General features: G+C 43.5%; 1 protein-coding gene across 1 annotated transcript; it reads left to right on the forward strand.

The window, feature by feature from the left end:
• The first annotated feature begins 2,791 nt into the window (after positions 1-2,791).
• On the forward strand, positions 2,792-17,411 carry LOC115511270. The gene is made up of 3 exons (XM_032592782.1): positions 2,792-3,792; positions 15,018-15,201; positions 16,947-17,411. Exons 1-3 carry the CDS (start codon positions 3,587-3,589, stop codon positions 17,409-17,411), a joined length of 855 nt encoding a protein of 284 aa, XP_032448673.1. The 5' UTR covers positions 2,792-3,586.
• The last annotated feature ends 252 nt before the right edge of the window (positions 17,412-17,663 follow it).

The raw sequence follows: 17,663 nt of genomic DNA on the forward strand, positions 1-17,663 counted from the left end.
CATGCTTAACCAACTGGGCCACCCCAGCAACCCTCATTTTTTTTATAGGGCTGCTAACAAATTGGGTAGCTTAAAACAACAGAAATTGATTCTCTTACAGTTCTGAGGCTAGAAGTCTGAAATTAAGGTGTCATCAGGGCCATGCTTTCTCTCAAGGCTCTAGGAAGAATCCTTCTCTGTCTCTTCTAGCATCTGGTAGTTGTCAGTAGTCCCTGGTGCTTCTGGCTGATAGATACATCACTGCAATCTCTGCCTCCGTCATTGCATGGCATTCTGTCTCCCTGTCCAAATTTCTCTCCTCTTATAAGGATATCAGTCATTGAATTAGGGCCTACTCAAATCTAGTATGACCTTATCTTTAACTTGATTACATCCTTCAAAAACCATATTACTAAGTAAAGTTGCTTTCACAGTTCTCAGTAGAGATGAAATTTGGAAGGACACTGTTCAACCCAGCACAGCACTCTGCTGTCTTTGGTTCCTTTTTGCAAGGATAGCTTGTTCCATCACTTTGTGTTCTACCCTATTTGTGTTTTGAATCAAGGTTGTATCTCTTATAGATAGATGGGTTTGCTTTTTAATGCAGTTTGTCGATGTCTGTGTTTTGATTAGGGTGTTTAGAGAATTCAGATTTAATATGATTATTGATTTAGTTATACATTTGTCATTTTGCTATTTGTTTTCTATTTTCTCCTTCTTGATTGCCGTCTTTTATGTTAAGTAATGTTTTCATTATTATTTTTTTTTTTAAGTAGGCTCCATGCCCAACATGGGACTTGAACTCATGGCCCTGAGATCAAGAGTCGCATGCTCTACTGACTGAGCCAGCCAGCTGCCCTTAGTATGCAATTTTAATTCATTGTTGATTACCTTTAGTATTTTTGTAAAAAGATTTTATTAAAAGTAATCTCTGCACCCAATGTGGAGCGTGAACCTATGATCTCAAGATCAAGAGTCACATGCTCCACTGACTGAGAAGGCCAGGCATCCCTACTTTTAGTATTTTTTAAAGTTATTTTCTTGGCATTTGCTTTTGGGATTATAAAGTGCATCTTAAAAAAAACTTTGCTTCAGCTCAGTACTAATTTAATCCTGGTAAAATAATGAAAATTTGCTTTAATGTAGTTCTATTCTCCATCCCCTCCTTCATGCTTTTATTCTTGTAAACCCAACAATATAGTGTTATAATTGTTATTTTACATAATCTTATATTTTTAAATCTGTTAAGAGAAAAAATGCATGTATGGTTTTGATAATTCCTTATGTAAGTAACTGTATAGAAATTTTTCACTGCTTTCTGTTGATTTGAATTACCATCCAGTGCCATTCCCCTATAGGCTGAAGGATAGTATGTCTTGTAATAGACAGACTCTCCTGCCTCTGGGAAATCACTTTCACTGACAACGATCCTGGGTGTCTTCACCCATTGCTCCAAACTGGGTGAGCCAGTTTGGCAATAGAGAAGGCAATAGAGAAGCTGCTGGTCCTCATGGACTTCCCTCCCTCGTAGAGCCCCATGTTGATGGCATAGGTGGAGTCAGCCGCATAGTAGAACTCCATAGAGCTTCACAAAGTCCAGCAAGTACTCAAGCATAAACACACCTTGGATTGTTGTATGCATTTGGTCAGTTTCCAGAGTGCTGAAATGGTTGTTTTAGGGCAGTTCCATCCCATATTTCCAGTTGCTTCTAGGGAAGAGAATTTGACAGTCTCTTCACTCAACTGTTACCAGAAATCGTGCCTCAATCACTATCCTTCCCAACATTTTTGTAATTAATTCCTTGAACCAAATTCCCTCCATTTACAAAAAATTTTTTAGAGAGAGAAAAAAATATTTTTGAGAGAGAGAGAGAGAGAGAGAGAGACAGAGCATGAATGGGGACGGGGGACAGAGAGAGAGGGAGACACAGAATCTAGAACAGGTTCCAGGCTCCAGAGCTTCGAGACAGAGCCTGACGCAGGGCTCAGACTCACAAACTGTGAGATCATGACCTGAGCTGAGGTCGGACACTTAACCAATTGAGCCACTCAGGCAACCCCAGATTCCCTCCATTTTAAATACCTAGAGTCATTTCTGTTTTCTTGACCAGACACAACTCAGACACTGTAATCTTTAGAAACTTACTGAAAGTCCGGGGATGGCTAATAATCTGAATAGGAAATCGTTCTCAAAGATTTGGCACCATTCATACACCCCAGTCTTCAGCTTCCTCACTAATGAAGTGAAACTTTTCATAACAATTAAGTTGTTCCATGGAATAAGTGAGTTGATGTGTGGAAAACATCTGAAAACAGTACACACCTAATATGAATTAAAGTCTATTTTTCCTGTAGCTTAAGCCCTATTCCTTTTATTGTTCTCAAGAAACTGCCAGAATATTCCCTCAACAAACCCTTGTGAAAACCCACACGAGGGAACTAGAAAGAAGCCAAGTTAATTAAACTGCTCAATGATTCATCGTCTGCCTTTCATTAGCCCTGGTGCCAGATTTCCTTTTCATTCCCCACAACAAAACTGACTGAAGACTCAAAGTTGAATCTTATTTTTATGACTGGATTGATTAGAACAGTTCACTTTTCCTCATAGTTTAGTCTAGTTCTTATTCTTTTGAATAAGCATGACTTTAAATACTGCAGAAACAGCAGATCTTCCATAGCTCCATGTATAAATTAGATGTTTGTCAGCAATCCGCCTGTGACGTCAGTAGCAGAGCAGCTAACAGTTGCTGGGCGATTGCCACAGTCTTGAACTGTCGCGTGGATGTAAATAGATTCCTGCTGCCTGGTTAAAAACAAAAGACAAAAAACTGGATTCCTTACATCTAAGTGATTCCGTGGTCTACTGTTTGCCTTAGAGAGTGGGAAGTATCATCTCATAAAGGTAAGCAAAAACCTTCATCTTCCCCCCTCCCCCACCGCCTTGTTGGTTCTCTATGGGAAGCTACACTCTTGGAATTATCGATCAAACATTTCAGCATTGCAATTTTGTCCATTCACCCATACGATGCTTGAAATTTCCATATGGTATCCTCAGCTTGTCATTCAGCCTTGTATACATCCAGGGAAGGAAGTTTATTAACCCCAGGTAAGAGTATTCTTAGGATCTTTGAGAATTTGATTGAGATGCCCATTCAATCTAAGAGAGAACTTTGTCTTGCCACATGGCTTTCTTTCATTCCTTGTTCTGAGAAGCTCCGAAGAATTAAAGACAATATTTCTTTCCTCTACTGTATTAGTTCTACAATAAGAAGACCTCAGTCATATCTTCGTAGTTAGATTCACCATTGGTTAAACTATCTGTTTCATACAGTTTGTGTATGTAAGTCTGTTTTCCATCCTGTTTGCCTTCCTCTAAACCTGTCCCATGTGTCCTTATTTTACTTTTTTACATGTTGCTGCTAAGCCACAATATATTCTGTACTTTGAAGGTCCTGAAAATTACCCCCATTTAGCTCTTTAATATTTTATAGATTTCTTTCCCATTGTAGGGGTAAAATTAGGTGAACATCAAGGCAGAGAAATATTTATACATGTCGGTCAGCATGGGCTAAGACCACATCACACTTCTGTTCAGAGACTAGAAGAGATGGAATCTTTTCTCTCAGAAGACATTGGCTCTATGATACAGAACAAGGCCATTGAGAGAATCATCTCCCCAATGACTGTTCAGCTCTGCCATCTGATCATTTCGATGGAGAAGAAAGACATGGAAAATGAAGCATTTGCCTGTTTGGAGAAGATGGCGGAAGAATTGGCCCAAGCTAGTGAAGACTTTGTGCAAGTTGCCAAAAGGTAAAAAATAATTGCAAAGAACTCAAGCCCTTTACTCTGACAAGCTTGCAGAAGAAGAGGGTTAACTAGAGCCTTGCTGTAGTCTCCTTAATGTTTTCAGAAAGGAAGTCAGGTGGGAAAATAAATTGGTAAAACATAAAGTAAACCTACTTCATAGGTTGTTACTTATTAGTTGGTGTGTACTTTCAGTATACAAACACTTCAGAATTAGTTGGGTTTTCTACTAAGAAGCCAATTATATGCCCCATCAAAAGGTTTCTAGATTTTTTTTCTTCTTTCACAGATTATTTTTTGTTACAGCGATAAGCATTTTCAGGGTTGTCCAAACATAGCTTGCATTATCTGTCATTCAGTGCATTGGGCCTGATCATGAACAAACTTGCATACAAGTTATTTACATATTAAATTCAGTTCCGGGGTTCATATAAAAGGCCTAGTTGTAACAACAAACCAAACTCTATAAATGAAACAGAGTGAACACTACAACAAAAGTTTTACATTTTCACTGCCCCAGACTATAAAAAAACATTTTAATGTTTATTTATTTTTGAGGAGAGACAGAGGACAGAGCACAGGCAGGGGAGAGGCAGAGAGAGAGAGGAGACACAGAATACGAAGCCAGCTCCAGGCTCTGAGTTGTCAGCACAGAGCCCGCGTGGAGCGGTGAACTCATGAACCGTGAGATCGCTTAACAGTTGGACGCTTCACTGACTGAGCCACCCAGGCGCCCCTCACTGCCCCAAAATTAACATAAGTGCAGCAGGTAGACTGACTTTATTTTTTTTTATTTTTTTAACGTTTATTTATTTTTGAGACAGAGACAGAGCATGAACGGGGGAGGGTCAGAGAGAGGGAGACACAGAATCGGAAGCAGGCTCCAGGCTCCAAGCTGTCAGCACAGAGCCCGACGCGGGGCTCGAACTCACAGACCGTGAGATCATGACCTGAGCCGAAGTCGGATGCCCAACCGACTGAGCCACCCAGGCGCCCCTAGACTGACTGTTTAAATGCCAGCCCCAACCACTTGCTGGTTGTCTGGCCACAGCTAACTTCTGAAATCTCTGGGAGACTCATCTGTGAAGGTAGAGACAATAATGAAACCTCCCTCAGACGACTGTCATCAGTGTATGAGAAATAATCCACACAAGTCACTGAGTACAGTGTCTTTATCATGGTAGTTGATAAATAATTCCTGTAGATATACCTTTAAAACAGGAAGAGGACTCATAAATATTCCTCTCTTTCATTCAACAAGTATTTATTGACCTTAGTAAAGTATCAGGTACTATTCAAAGTGCTGAAATATAGCAGTGAATAAGGTGTTCACAGTTTCTGCATTCAGGAGCAGTAGAGCACACAGAAAAGAAAAAAAAAAAAACATAAACACATAACTTCGTCAACAGGAAAAAAAAAAAAAACCAAAACCTAAATAGAAAAGTGGGAAAAGTACAGGTATTTCACTAAAGAAGAAATTATAACAAATTTAAAATTTCTTTTTACATTTATTTATTTATTCTGAGAGACAGAGAGAGACAAAGCACAAGTGGGGGAGGGGCAGAGAGAGAGGGAGACAGAATCCGAAGCAGGCTCCAGGCTCTGAGTTGTCAGCACAGAGCCTGATGTGGGGCTCGAACTCACAAACCGTGAGATCATGACCCGAGCCGAGGTCGGACACTTAACCGACGGAGCCACCCAGGCGCCCTAAAACGGATTTTAAATATGAAAAATATATATAATTTTAGACTCAGTAGTTTGTTTAGCAAACAACAAAATGCAAATAAAAATGGTAAGATGCTATTTTTCTGGCCTCACAGAAATAAAAATTGTGAAAAACTAGAAATAAGCTCAATGTCCCAGTCTAGTAAAGCATGATGTAACTTTATGGTGAGACATAAAATACAAACTAGATGCTAAAAATGTTGATGAACATTTGTAATTAGGGACACCTTGTAGCATTCCTTTACATGGAGAAATTTTTAAGCTAATGTAGAGCCTCAAACTCATGAACCATGAGATCATGACCTGAGCTGGAGTTAGACTCTGAACCAACAGAGCCACCCAGGCGCCCCTGGCTTGTACTCTTCATAAAATGTCAGTAGTCAAGACAGAAGGTCTCAGGAACTATTCCAGAGTAAAGGGGACCGAAGGGACGTGTATTAGTTTCCTGCTGCCTACTGTAATAAGTATCATCAATTTAGGGACCCAAAACAACACAAATTTGTTGTCGCACATTTTTGCAGATTAGAGGTTGGTGGCCTTGGCTGGTTCCTCTGTTTTGGGTCTCACAAACCAAAATTGAGGTGTCTGTGGGTCGGGCTCTTAGGCAGATGCTCTGGAAGAATCCACTTCCAGGCTATTAGGGTTATTGGCCCAATCCAGTTCCCTGTGGTTTATGGGACTGAGAAAGCCATTTCCTTGCTGGCTATTAGCGGAAGGCTGGGCTTTGCTCTTCCCGGCTGCCTGCATTCCCTGTGGCCCCTCCAGCGATGGCAGGTCAAGTTCCTCTCATACTTCAAACCTTCTGACTTCTCCGTCTGCCTTCCTCTTCTATTATTTTTTTTTCTTCCTCTTCTATTTTTAAGGGCTCATGTGAGTACACTGGACCCACCTGTGTAGGTCAGGATACTCTCTCTTTTTTAAGATCAGCTGATTCTTTTTTTTTTTTTTAATTTTTTTTTTCAACGTTTATTTTATTTTTGGGACAGAGAGAGACAGAGCATGAACGGGGGAGGGGCAGCAGAGAGAGGGAGACACAGAATCAGAAACAGGCTCCAGGCTCTGAGCCATCAGCCCAGAGCCCGACGCGGGGCTCGAACTCACGGACCGCGAGATCGTGACCTGGCTGAAGTCAGACGCTTAACCGACTGCGCCACCCAGGCGCCCCTAAGATCAGCTGATTCTTAATCTTAGTTACATCTTGGTTATACCTGCAAAGCCCCTTCATAGAAGTACCAGATTAACATTTGATTGACTAGCCAGGGGATGGGAATTTGGACTGGGACACCTTTAAACTGCCCACAACAGGACTTGACAGTTAAATTTAATGCGTGTTCTCAGAGTGCAGACAACCAGCAAAATTTGAATATTGACTTTAGATTGGATAAGAACATTGTATGAATGTTTAATTTCCTGATTTTGATGATTGTTCTGTAGTTATGAAATTGAATGTCCTTGTTCTTTTTTTTTTTTTTCTAAGTTTATTTATTTATTTTGAGAGAGAGAGAGAGAGGTAGCTCATGCGCATGTACAAGCCAGGGAGAGACAGAGAGAGAATCCTAAGCCAACTCCGCACTGTCAGCACGGAGCCCTATTCAGGGCTTGAACCCACAAACTGTGAGATCATGATCTGAGCCAAAGTCAAGAGTTGGATACTTAACAACTGAGCCACCCACGTGCCCCTGAATGTCCTTGTTCTTAGGGAATGCACATTGAATCATTTTGGGCTAAAGGAGCATGGTATCTGGAACTTTCTATACATACACGCAAACACATACACAAAGAGAAAGAGAGAGAATAAGACATGACAAAATGAGAATAATTAGTGAATCTGGTTGAAGGATATATTGGAGTTCTATAATTTTTGCAACTTTTTGGTGTTTGAAATTATATAAAAAGTTACAAAAATATTGTTGGAAAAATACCCATGCTCAAAAGTTAAGTGAATCAGGGGTGCCTGGGTGGCTCAGTCAGTTGAGCGTCCAACTTTTGCTCAGGTCATGATCTCACAGCTGGTGAGTTCGAGCCCCACGCTGGGCTCTGTGCTGATAGCTCAGAGCCTGGAGCCTGCTTCGGATTCTGTGTCTCCCTCTCTCTTTGTCCCTCCCTTGCTCACTCTCTGTCTCTCTCTCTGTCTCTCTGTCTCTCTCTCTCTCTCTCTCAAAAATGAATAAACATTTAAAAATTTTAAACAAAAAGTTAAGTGAATTAGAAACAAAAAGGATTCAAAACTGTACACAAGTCCTCAAAAACTTAAAATTAGAATTACCATGTGATCAGGAAATTCCAGTTCTGGGTATATATCCAAAAGAATTGAAAGCACAGACTCTACCAGATATTTGTATTCGTGTATTCATAATGGCATTGTTTTTAAGAGCCAAAAGGTGGAAGCAACCAAAGTGTCCATCAATGGTCGAATGCATAAACAAAATGTGGTAACATATACACATATACAGTGGATCATGACTTAGTCTTAAAAAGGAAGGAAATTTTGGGGCGCCTGGGTGGCGCAGTCGGTTAAGCGTCCGACTTCAGCCAGGTCACGATCTCGCGGTCTGTGAGTTCGAGCCCCGCGTCGGGCTCTGGGCTGATGGCTCAGAGCCTGGAGCCTGTTTCCGATGCTGTGTCTCCCTCTCTCTCTGCCCCTCCCCCGTTCATGCTCTGTCTCTCTCTGTCCCAAAAATAAATAAACGTTGAAAAAAAAATTTTTAAAAGGAAGGAAATTCTGACAACATGGATGAACCTTGAGGACACTATGCTAGGTGAAATAAGTGAGTCATACAAATACTGTGTGATTCCACTTATATGAGGGATGTACAGTAGTCAAATTCACAGAGACAGAAAGAATAATGGTTGCCAGGGGGATAAGCAGGGATAAGGGGAGATAGGGAGCTAGTGTTGAATGGGTACAGAGTTTCAGTTTGGGAAGATGAAAAAAGTCTTAGTGATAGATGGTGGTGATGTTTGCACAGCAATGTGAATGTACTTAATGCCACTTTAATGGTACACTTACAAATGGGTAAGCTGATAAATTTGGTTCAGTATATTTGAACATACACATACAAAAAATATGGAGCCGGGGACCGTATATAGTGTGACTCCAATTATATAAAAAGAAAAACATTCATGGAAAGAAACTTGCCAGAGTATTTATAGCAATTTACTTAGGAGTTTGAGAACAGAGTGAATTTATAGCAATTTAATACTCTTTTGTACATTCTTCAGTTTTTTAACACAGTGCGTTTGTAACCACACACACAAAAAAAAAGCACACAAAATTTTGAGAGAAGCTGAGTGTCTTTTTTGTCTGTTTCCATATGAATGCCTTTGTTGTATTGTATTGTCTGTTCCGGGCAAATAAGTGATTTATAAAGAGAATTGTCCATGCTCATGACCATGAGAAATGGTCCAGCTCACCAATCAGGACAATACTGCAAATAATTCATATTCTGATTCGGGTTTGGCTCCATTGGCTTTCTGGGCAGCTCCTTGGGCACTTCTCAAGACAGGCCAAATGGAGGCAATCAGTACAAAACGTGGTAAGTGTTCTGCTGGCAAGTTTCCTTGTCTCTCTCTGCTGGGTAAGCTCTCAGGAAGCCAGAAAGAACTTGCTACATCAGCAGAATAGTGTTGGCAACAGGACAGGCTTCAGGGAAGATCCCACAAGAAAAGGTCAACACAATATATGTTTCCTTTTGCTTAAAAATGTATTGGATGATAAACATTTAGAAAATATGAATGAGATGAGGAAGAAAATAATTGCCCATAAGCCTACTGCCTAAAGATAACCACCATGAACATCTTGGTATACATTGATTAATTTTCCCTTTCTTCCCTCCTCCCACTCCCTTCCCATCCTATTCTCCCCTCTCCCTTTTCTTTCTTTTCTTTCTTTTCTTTTCTTTCTTCTTTCTTTCTTCTTTTTTTCTTCTTCTTTCTTCTTTCTTTTTGAGAGAGAGAGCAGGAGAGAGGGGCAGAGGGAGAAAGAGAGAATCTTAAGTGGACTCCACACTCAGTGCAGAGCCTGACGCAGGGCTTGATCTCATGACCCCTTGATCTCATGATCTCATGACCTGAGCCAAAATCAGGAGTCAGACATTTAGCCAACTGAGCCACCCAGGTGCCCCTCTCCCTTTTCCTTTTTTTAATTCATATAAAAAATATCTGTGTAAATCTGTCTATCTATCTATCTATCTATCTATCTATCTATGTATCTATCTCGTACTGTTATCTCCAGTTCCAGTCTAATACCACAGGGTTCTTTCTTGCCTTCCCCTTTCTTTGTAGCTTCTCCAACATGAGAATCCTGGCTCTCATTATCCAAAATATGTCCACTTATCTGTTCAGCCCTAGTGTACACATTAAAAAGTTGCAAACTTAACCTGTAGCCATATGAGAAACAAATTGACTAACTAGAGGGCAGTATTTGTGTGTAATTTGTTTTGTTTTTAGTCTGACCTTATCCAGGAAAAATACTGTTCTGCAAAGTTACTTAGGTTAGTTCTTTTTCTTCCCAATCCCTTTCAGAGTTGTCATGTTATCCATTTGTAATCATAATAGTTTTGTACTGTTGCATTGCAAATTGCCACAGCTTGAAACAGTACGTATTTATTATCTCACAGTGTCTGTGGGTCAGGAGACTGGGCCTGGGGCAGCTGGTCCACTGCTTTGGGTCTCAGCAGGCTGGGTGAGCTGTGTGACTCAAGTGTCAGCGGGGGCTGCAATAGTTGTGGCTTGGGTCTCTTTTCTAAGCTAACTGGTTGCGGTGGAATTGTTTCTTAGGGTTGCAGAACCAGGGCCCTGACACACGGCCCTCTCCAGAATGTGGCAGTTTGTTTCTTCAAGGCCAACCAAAGAGTGTCCTTGCTGCTTCAAATCTATCACCCACACCCTCTTTTGAAGGCTCACCTGATTTGGTCAGGCCCACTCAAGATACCCTCCTTTTGATGAACTCAAGCCAACTGATTAGAGACCTTAATTACATCTGAAAAAATTTCCTTTTCCATATAACATAACTCGATCATAGAGTGACATTCCATCCTATTCATAGGCCCTATTCACATGTAAGGAAGGAGAGACCATTATACAGGCTGTGTGCACCAGGGGATGAGAATTTGGGGGCCATTTTAGAATTCTGACAATTTTAGTAACCAGTTAAATTTATTTGTTCCTGTTCATGTTTCATTCTGTGTGTTTCCCCACATGCTGGTTGATTTTAAAACATGTATTTTTGGGGGGTGCCTGGGTGGCTCAGTCAGTTAAATGTCCGACTTCAGCTCAGGTCATGATCTTATGGTTCATGGGTTCAAACCCTGTGTCAAGCTCTGTGCTGACAGCTTAGAGCCTGGAGCCTGCTTCAGATTCTGTGTCCCCCTCTCTCTCTGCCCCTCCCCTGTCACACTCTGTGTGTCTCTCTCTCAAAAATAAACAAACATAAAAAAAAAATTTTTAGGGGCACCTGGGTGGCTCAGTTGGTTAAGCGAATGACTTCGGCTCAGGTCGTGATCTCACAGTTCGTGGGTTTGAGCCCCACATCGGGCTCTGTGCTGACAGCTCAGAGCCTGGAGCCTGCTTTGGATTCTGTGCTCCTCCTATGCTCATGCTCTGTCTCTCAATAATAAATAAACGTTAAAAAAAATTTTTTTTTAATTTTTAATTTTGCCCCTCCCATGCTCATGCCCCTCTGCCCCTCCCATGCTCATGCTCTGTCTCTCTCTCTCAAAAATATTAGAAAACATTTTAAATATTTTCTATTAATGTTTAATATTTAAATATAATATTTAATATTTAATATTTTAAAAATTAGAAAATTTTTTAAACATGTATTTTTTTTAAATGTTTGTTTATTTTGGGAGAAAGAGGCAGAGAGAATGGGAGGAGCAGAGAGAGAATCCCAAGCAGGCTCCACTCTGTTAGTGCAGAGCCTGACTTGGGGCTTGATCCCACAAACCGTGAGACCATGACCTGAGCCAAAATCAAGATTCAGACGCTTAACCGACTGAGCCACCCAGTCACCCCTGAATTTTGAATCATAGTTACAAAGGTTTCCTGATACCAAGATTAAAGAGGCATTCACTTATGTTTTTTTCTAGTACTTGTATGTTTTTGATTTCATATTAGATTCCCTAATCCATTCAGAGTTCAATTTTGTGTATATCTTGAAATAGCAGTCTCACTATGTTTTGCCAGATGGCATTCCGTTCTCCAAGCACTGTTTATTATGAAGTCTATTTTTCCCCAAATAATTTGAGATGCCACCTTTATTTTCTCATGTGGGAGGTAATTTTTAAAAATTAAATGCAGTACAGAGGTGCCTTGGTGGCTTAGTTGGTTAAGTTTCTGACTGAATTTTGGTTCACAGTTCATGAGATCGAGCCCCACATCAGGCTCTGCGCTGACAGTGCAAAGCCTGCCTGGGGTTCTCTCTCCCCGTCTCCCCCTGCCCCTGCTTGGCTTGTGTGCACTCTCTCTCTCTCTCCCTCACTATCATTCAAAGTAAATTTTAAAAAATTAAATATGGTACATTATGAATGAAAAGTTTTAGTGCTTCTATATAGCATTGCCTCCTTCTAGAGAAAATTTAATATATTCTGGTGGGCATTTAATGTAGGGAAAGGTCATGCTTATCCAATTGAAGCCTTGAGATGATTCAAGATGAATTTCAGTCTTTGGGAAAAGATATCTATTTCTCGTTTGTTCTTATTCCTGGGGTGTGGCCTTTGGGGGTCACAGCTGGAATCCTGGGGTGTTCCTCAGGCTTGCTTCACATTAACGAGACCCAAACTCTAATTTTTGTCTTCTCAGCATGTTAAGATTGCTGAAGTGGTGTAGCTACCATTTTGTGCATGGCTTTTCTGCCTCGTGGCCTGTTAACTCAGGAATAAGTCCTGGCTGTCTCTGCTGCCCTCTGGGTTTAGTAAACTACTTTATCCATCTTTTAGATCTGTTCTTGGTGAGAAGTTTAGTCTGATACCCTCATGGCTTAAAGCAGAAGGTTGAGAATGTTGGTAATTATGACTCCAAGCATGATCTGAAAGATCATCAATAATACAATTCAAACCAGAGAGTAAAAGCAGATAGAAATCATGCATGAAAACAACAACAACAACAACAACAACAACAACAACAAACAGGGGTGGCACAGTCAGTTAAGCATCAGACTCTTGACCTCAGCTCAGGTCATGATCTCGAGGTTCATCATTTCAGGCCCCACATTGGGCTTGGTGCTGATGGTGTGGAGGCTGCTTGGGATTCTGTCTCTCCTTCTCTTTGACCCTCCCCACTTTGTACTCTCTCTCTCATAATAAATAAATAACCTTAAAAATTTTTTAAAGAAAAAAAATAGTAGAATTGGAGGACAGATCCAAGAGACCCATTTTGCAAATAATGGGGCTTCTAGAAGGATAAAAATGAAGAAATTGAGGAGAGGACGTAATTAAACAAATAATGGAAGAAGATTTCCCTGAGCCTATTAATGACCCAAGTCTGTACACAAAAACTGCTCCCCTGTGGTTCTTGGTGAGGCTAAGGAGAAAAGATACACATAAAACATGTCAAAATTCCTGAACTCTAAGTGCTTTCAGACACAAGAAAAATGAATTACTTACAAAGGAAAATCAATTGGACTGGTATTTGGATTTCACACCTGTAACTCTGGAGGCCAGCAGGTGCTGGAATCGGGTCTGTGGGCAGCCAAGAGGAAAGTCACATCAGATAGAATGGCCCCTCATCATTCCGTTCCCCTGAGCATAGGAAGGATGTATATAGTGCAGATGTGCAAGGATGTAGTCACTCTTACCACCATGTACCCCAACTGCAAAAACCAAGAAGATCAAGGAAAATAAGGATAAACAACACTAACCCACAAGCAGAAACCAGACCTCAAGGTAAGGGAAGATGAAGAAGAAAAGACCTTTGTACAGGACAATATCTTGGAATGCTTAATAGTCAAAATTCTAGGAAGGGAAGATACAATGCTGAGGGAAATTCCAACGGTAGCTTCAAATGAATAACATTAAATGATCTCAGCCAAATCTGAAAGCAGGGATGGGAGTGAGGGGCAAGGGGAGGACAGAAGAATGTCTCACAAGTCTCAAGGAAGAGGGAGGAGCGTGGGGAAGTCCAGCAGGTCACCGTGGGGTGTCTGCTGACATTCTCTGTATGAAGCATCTGTACTCAAGGTCCTATTAGGGCATAGTCATTTGAATCGCCTTAACACAGGACTCCACAGCCTCCTTTCACATATACAGCCCTGATCCTTGACAGTTTTCTCTCCTCTCCTTTTTTTTTAAAGTTTATTTATTTTGAAAGAAACAGAGTGCAAGTGGGGGAGGGGCAGAGAGCGAGAGAGAGAGAGGGAGAGAGAGAATCCCAAGTAGGCTCCACACCGTAGCACAGAGCCTGATGCAGGGCTTGAACCTACGAACCTCAAGACCATGACCCAAGCCCAAGTCAGATGCTTAACCTACTGAGCCACCCAGGTACCCCTCCTGTTTAACATCGAGAAATGAGAAAACCCAGGAAGTCCAGCTGCGTGGGTGGAAGTCCCAGTTCTGCCACTGAGCAGCGGCCAGGATGTGGCAGGTCATATTTACGGGCACGTCCACTGCAGCTGGTGTGCAAATTCTCCAAGAGGAATTAAACGTAAAGTAAGGGAGGGAGGCAGCTGTCATACATTCCTTCCCTCTTCCCTTTACCCCTGGTGTGTCAGCATTTTGCCTTGCGGGGTCGTTTGGTTTGTGTGATTCTGTGTACTGGGAACTCAAGGGATATTTCACATGAGGGTAGCTGGGATGTTGGGAGCCGGCTGGGATAAGGGGCTTTGAAACTGGCTGCCACTAGATAAGGGACCAAAAGCTGAGAGGAGCTTCTCAGTGATTAGCTGGCACTCCTGTGTCTTCTCAGCCTGCAATTCCAAAGGCACAGAGCTCAGCCTCCTTTCCAAAGGATAATCATAAGGGAGCAGAGGACTTTTCTTGTTTTGTTTTGCATGATTGGGGATTACTCTTGAGAGAGAAGTGTTTCCATCACATGAAGACAGTTGCTGTGGACATCTGTGTTATGCAAAATCTCTCCTCTTGATAACATGGATTGAAATGACATTCTAGATATTTCTTTCTTACAAAAAGAGGCTTTTTTTCTTTTGTAGTATTTATACATGTTCATTGCAGCAGAGAAAATGAGAGCAATTCAAAAAGTAATTAAACATATTTTTACATGCCAAGAAAAAAAACAGTTTGATGATTTTCCTTCTAGAGAGAGAGTTCTCTATGTAGATCTGTACATAACTGAAAACAAATCACATCTTGCCATGCATGCCATTCTATAATTTGGTTTTATTTACTCAACACTATGTCTTGGAGAGGCTTCTATCACCATAAATACAGACCTACGTCACCAGTTTAAGGGCTTCACAGTACTCTAAATTCTATGTATCATAACTTCCTTATGGGTATATTTTTTTGTATCACTGTATGTTGGCAATTCTGACTAGAAATGTGTCTGTCCAGGCTGGCAGGAGACTCTGAGGAGGAGTGGCTCTGGGAGGAAATGAGGCCTACTGCTGAGTCTCTGGTCCTGTCTGGAAGGAACATCGTGCTGGTGGCTCAGAAGCTCCATCTTCAGCCGGGATGTCAAAGCCACCAGGAGGAGCTAGTGACTACAGCTCAGCAGATCCTGGTGGACACCACAAAGGTGAGGCTGGTATCAGACTGGCTAGCTGGTTGGTTGGACATAGCTCATTGCTGGGAAGCATGGATGGGGCAAGTCATTCCCACAGTGGATGCCCCTGCAGAGAGAGACCTCTGCCCAAGCTTCCGGCAGGATCACAGCACAGAGTTCATTACCAATTTAATAAATGCTAAGTGTGGAAGCTGCCATGGGGAGCTACTAAATTAGGGTCTTTTAAAAAAAATTTTTTGGGGCGCCTGGGTGGCACAGTCGGTTGGGCGTCCGACTTCAGCTCAGGTCACGATCTCGCGGTCTGTGAGTTCGAGCCCCGCGTCGGGCTCTGGGCTGATGGCTCAGAGCCTGGAGCCTGCTTCCGATTCTGTGTCTCCTTCTCTCTCTGCCCCTCCCCCCTTCATGCTCTGTCTCTCTCTGTCTCAAAAATAAATAAACGTTAAAAAAAAATTTAAAAAAAAAGTTTTTTTTTAAAGTCTTTATTTTTGAGACAGAGAGAGACAAGAGTGTGAGCTGGGAAGGAACAGAGAGAGAAGGAGACACAGAATCCAAAGCAGGCTCCGGGCTCTGAGCTGTCAGCACAGAGCCCGATGCTGGGATCGAACTCATGAACCACGAGTTCATGAGCTGAGCCAAAGTCAAATGCTTAACTGACTGAGCCACTGAGGCGCCCCTAGGGTCTGTGGTCTTAAACCCATGTGTGGCACCTCATCCCCATACTTGGCAATCAACCCCCTAATAAGAAGGTATCACTGAGGGACTCACTTTTCACCTTGCCCTTGGCCAGGAGCTGTGGGGGAACATTTGCTGAAACCTCTGCATGTCTCAACCTATTTGGCAAAACCCGCTCCAAAAGTGAAAAACCTCTGCTGTTAGATCTCCCGAGCTAGACCAGCCGCTTGGCCGCTCCAAGACTCCCCATTTTCCGAACATTCCACCATATGGCACAACTCTTTTAGGTTGTTCCCTGTTAGGATCTATATATATTATCACAGTATTACAGCATTCATCATTAAAGCTTTCATAATGTGGATATTGTTGTGTGGGGTGTGTGGGTGGGAGGGGATGAGGAGTGTTGGCACTGAACAGATCCTCATTAAAGTGAGATTGGAAATGGGGACAAAGCCCATAGAGAGGCAAAGCCATAGGGCTTGGGCCCCTGCTGATGGGAGTAGCAGAGGGAAGAAGGGAGGGTCGTGGAAGTGGTTTGGGTTGCCAGCTCTGTTGCAGGGGATGAATAGAGCCATCCAGGAGGGGTAGAAATCAGGCTAGGAAAGATTCTCAGAGTCACTTCTGGACAGGCCAGTCTTTCCAGCCTCCATCTCCTCAGTCCAAATAGTAAATCCTTCCTGAACACTTTGTGGTAACACGTGGGTTTCCCAATAAGGCAGTTGGTGTACCTCTTCTGACCTGGAGGGTATTCAATCCAAAACCAAGTTGGACCCCACATTAAATGTGGGTCAAAGTTAGGAAGCCTCACGTATTCAGTTAGGGCCAAATATTTTTCCTTAAACATCGCTCCTAGATGACTTGTTGTTGTTTTGGCCCTGACATTCCTATACTATTTAGCCTTGGGGATTTTTGTAAAACAGGGGGGTTAGGAGGTTGAATGGGTGGTGAAGGGGGTGGCAGGGGGTGGAGGGGGGGGGGGGGGGGGGGGGGGGGGTGGGGAGGGAAAGCAGCTGCCGTTGCTTCTGCTATCGCTCCAGGAACATGCCAGCATTTTCAAGCTTCTCTTCCCCTGGCTGCCCATACAGGTCCTGCTCCTAGAAGACGCGGCGATGGCGAGGAAGATAGTGCGGGCGGCGGGTTGGTGCCTGACCTGCCTGGACGCGCTGGAGGACGCGGACGACGCGGCCTCGCTGCGCGGCCCCTTCGCCGACCTGGCCGCCGCGCTGCTACGCCTGGGCCGCCTGACCGCGCGCGGGCCCGGGGAGCGCCTGGACCACGCCGGCCGCCTGCTGCGGGGCTGTGTCCCCGCGCTGCTCGAGGCCGCCCGCGGCCACCTGCAGCGCCCTTGCGACCCGCAGCTGGCCGCTTCCCAGCGCCACACTTTGGCCCAGACCAGGAAGACCCTAGGCGAGCTGCTGGCGCAGCTGGAGCCCAGCGCCGCGGCCCCAGCGGCCAGCGCCCAGACCGGCGCGCTCACCTGGCGCCTGCGGCGGCTGCGGGAGCTTCTGTCGGCGCCCGGGTACGAGCGCATGGCGCGGGCGGCCCTCTAGACGCCCTGTTGGCGGCCGAGTGTGGCCTGCATGCGTCTGGCCGCTTGCTCCGCACCGCCGGAGAGGCTGCGCCTGGTGGCCCGCTGCGGCCAGCTGCTGGAGCTGTCGGAGCGCCGGGCGCCTGGGTCGGATCGACAGGCATCCGGCGAAAGGCCGGGCCTCCGGGAGCCTGGAACCCGGGCAGGAGTGTGCGGATCTGCAGGCCGCCACTGGAGCCCTGTGCCAAGGGGTCCGCTCTGGGCTGCTGCAGCC

This window comes from Lynx canadensis, chromosome A3, assembly GCF_007474595.2.
Source record: "Lynx canadensis isolate LIC74 chromosome A3, mLynCan4.pri.v2, whole genome shotgun sequence".
Taxonomy (NCBI): Eukaryota; Metazoa; Chordata; class Mammalia; order Carnivora; family Felidae; genus Lynx; species Lynx canadensis.

Bases quoted from the DNA above. Each gene is read 5' to 3' on its own strand.
- LOC115511270 (XM_032592782.1), top strand. From the start codon at position 3,587: ATGGAATCTTTTCTCTCAGAAGACATTGGCTCTATGATACAGAACAAG. The intron at 3,793-15,017 runs GTAAAAAATAAT...GTGTCTGTCCAG, and splicing joins TTTGTGCAAGTTGCCAAAAG to GCTGGCAGGAGACTCTGAGG. The intron at 15,202-16,946 runs GTGAGGCTGGTA...CTGCCCATACAG, and splicing joins TCCTGGTGGACACCACAAAG to GTCCTGCTCCTAGAAGACGC.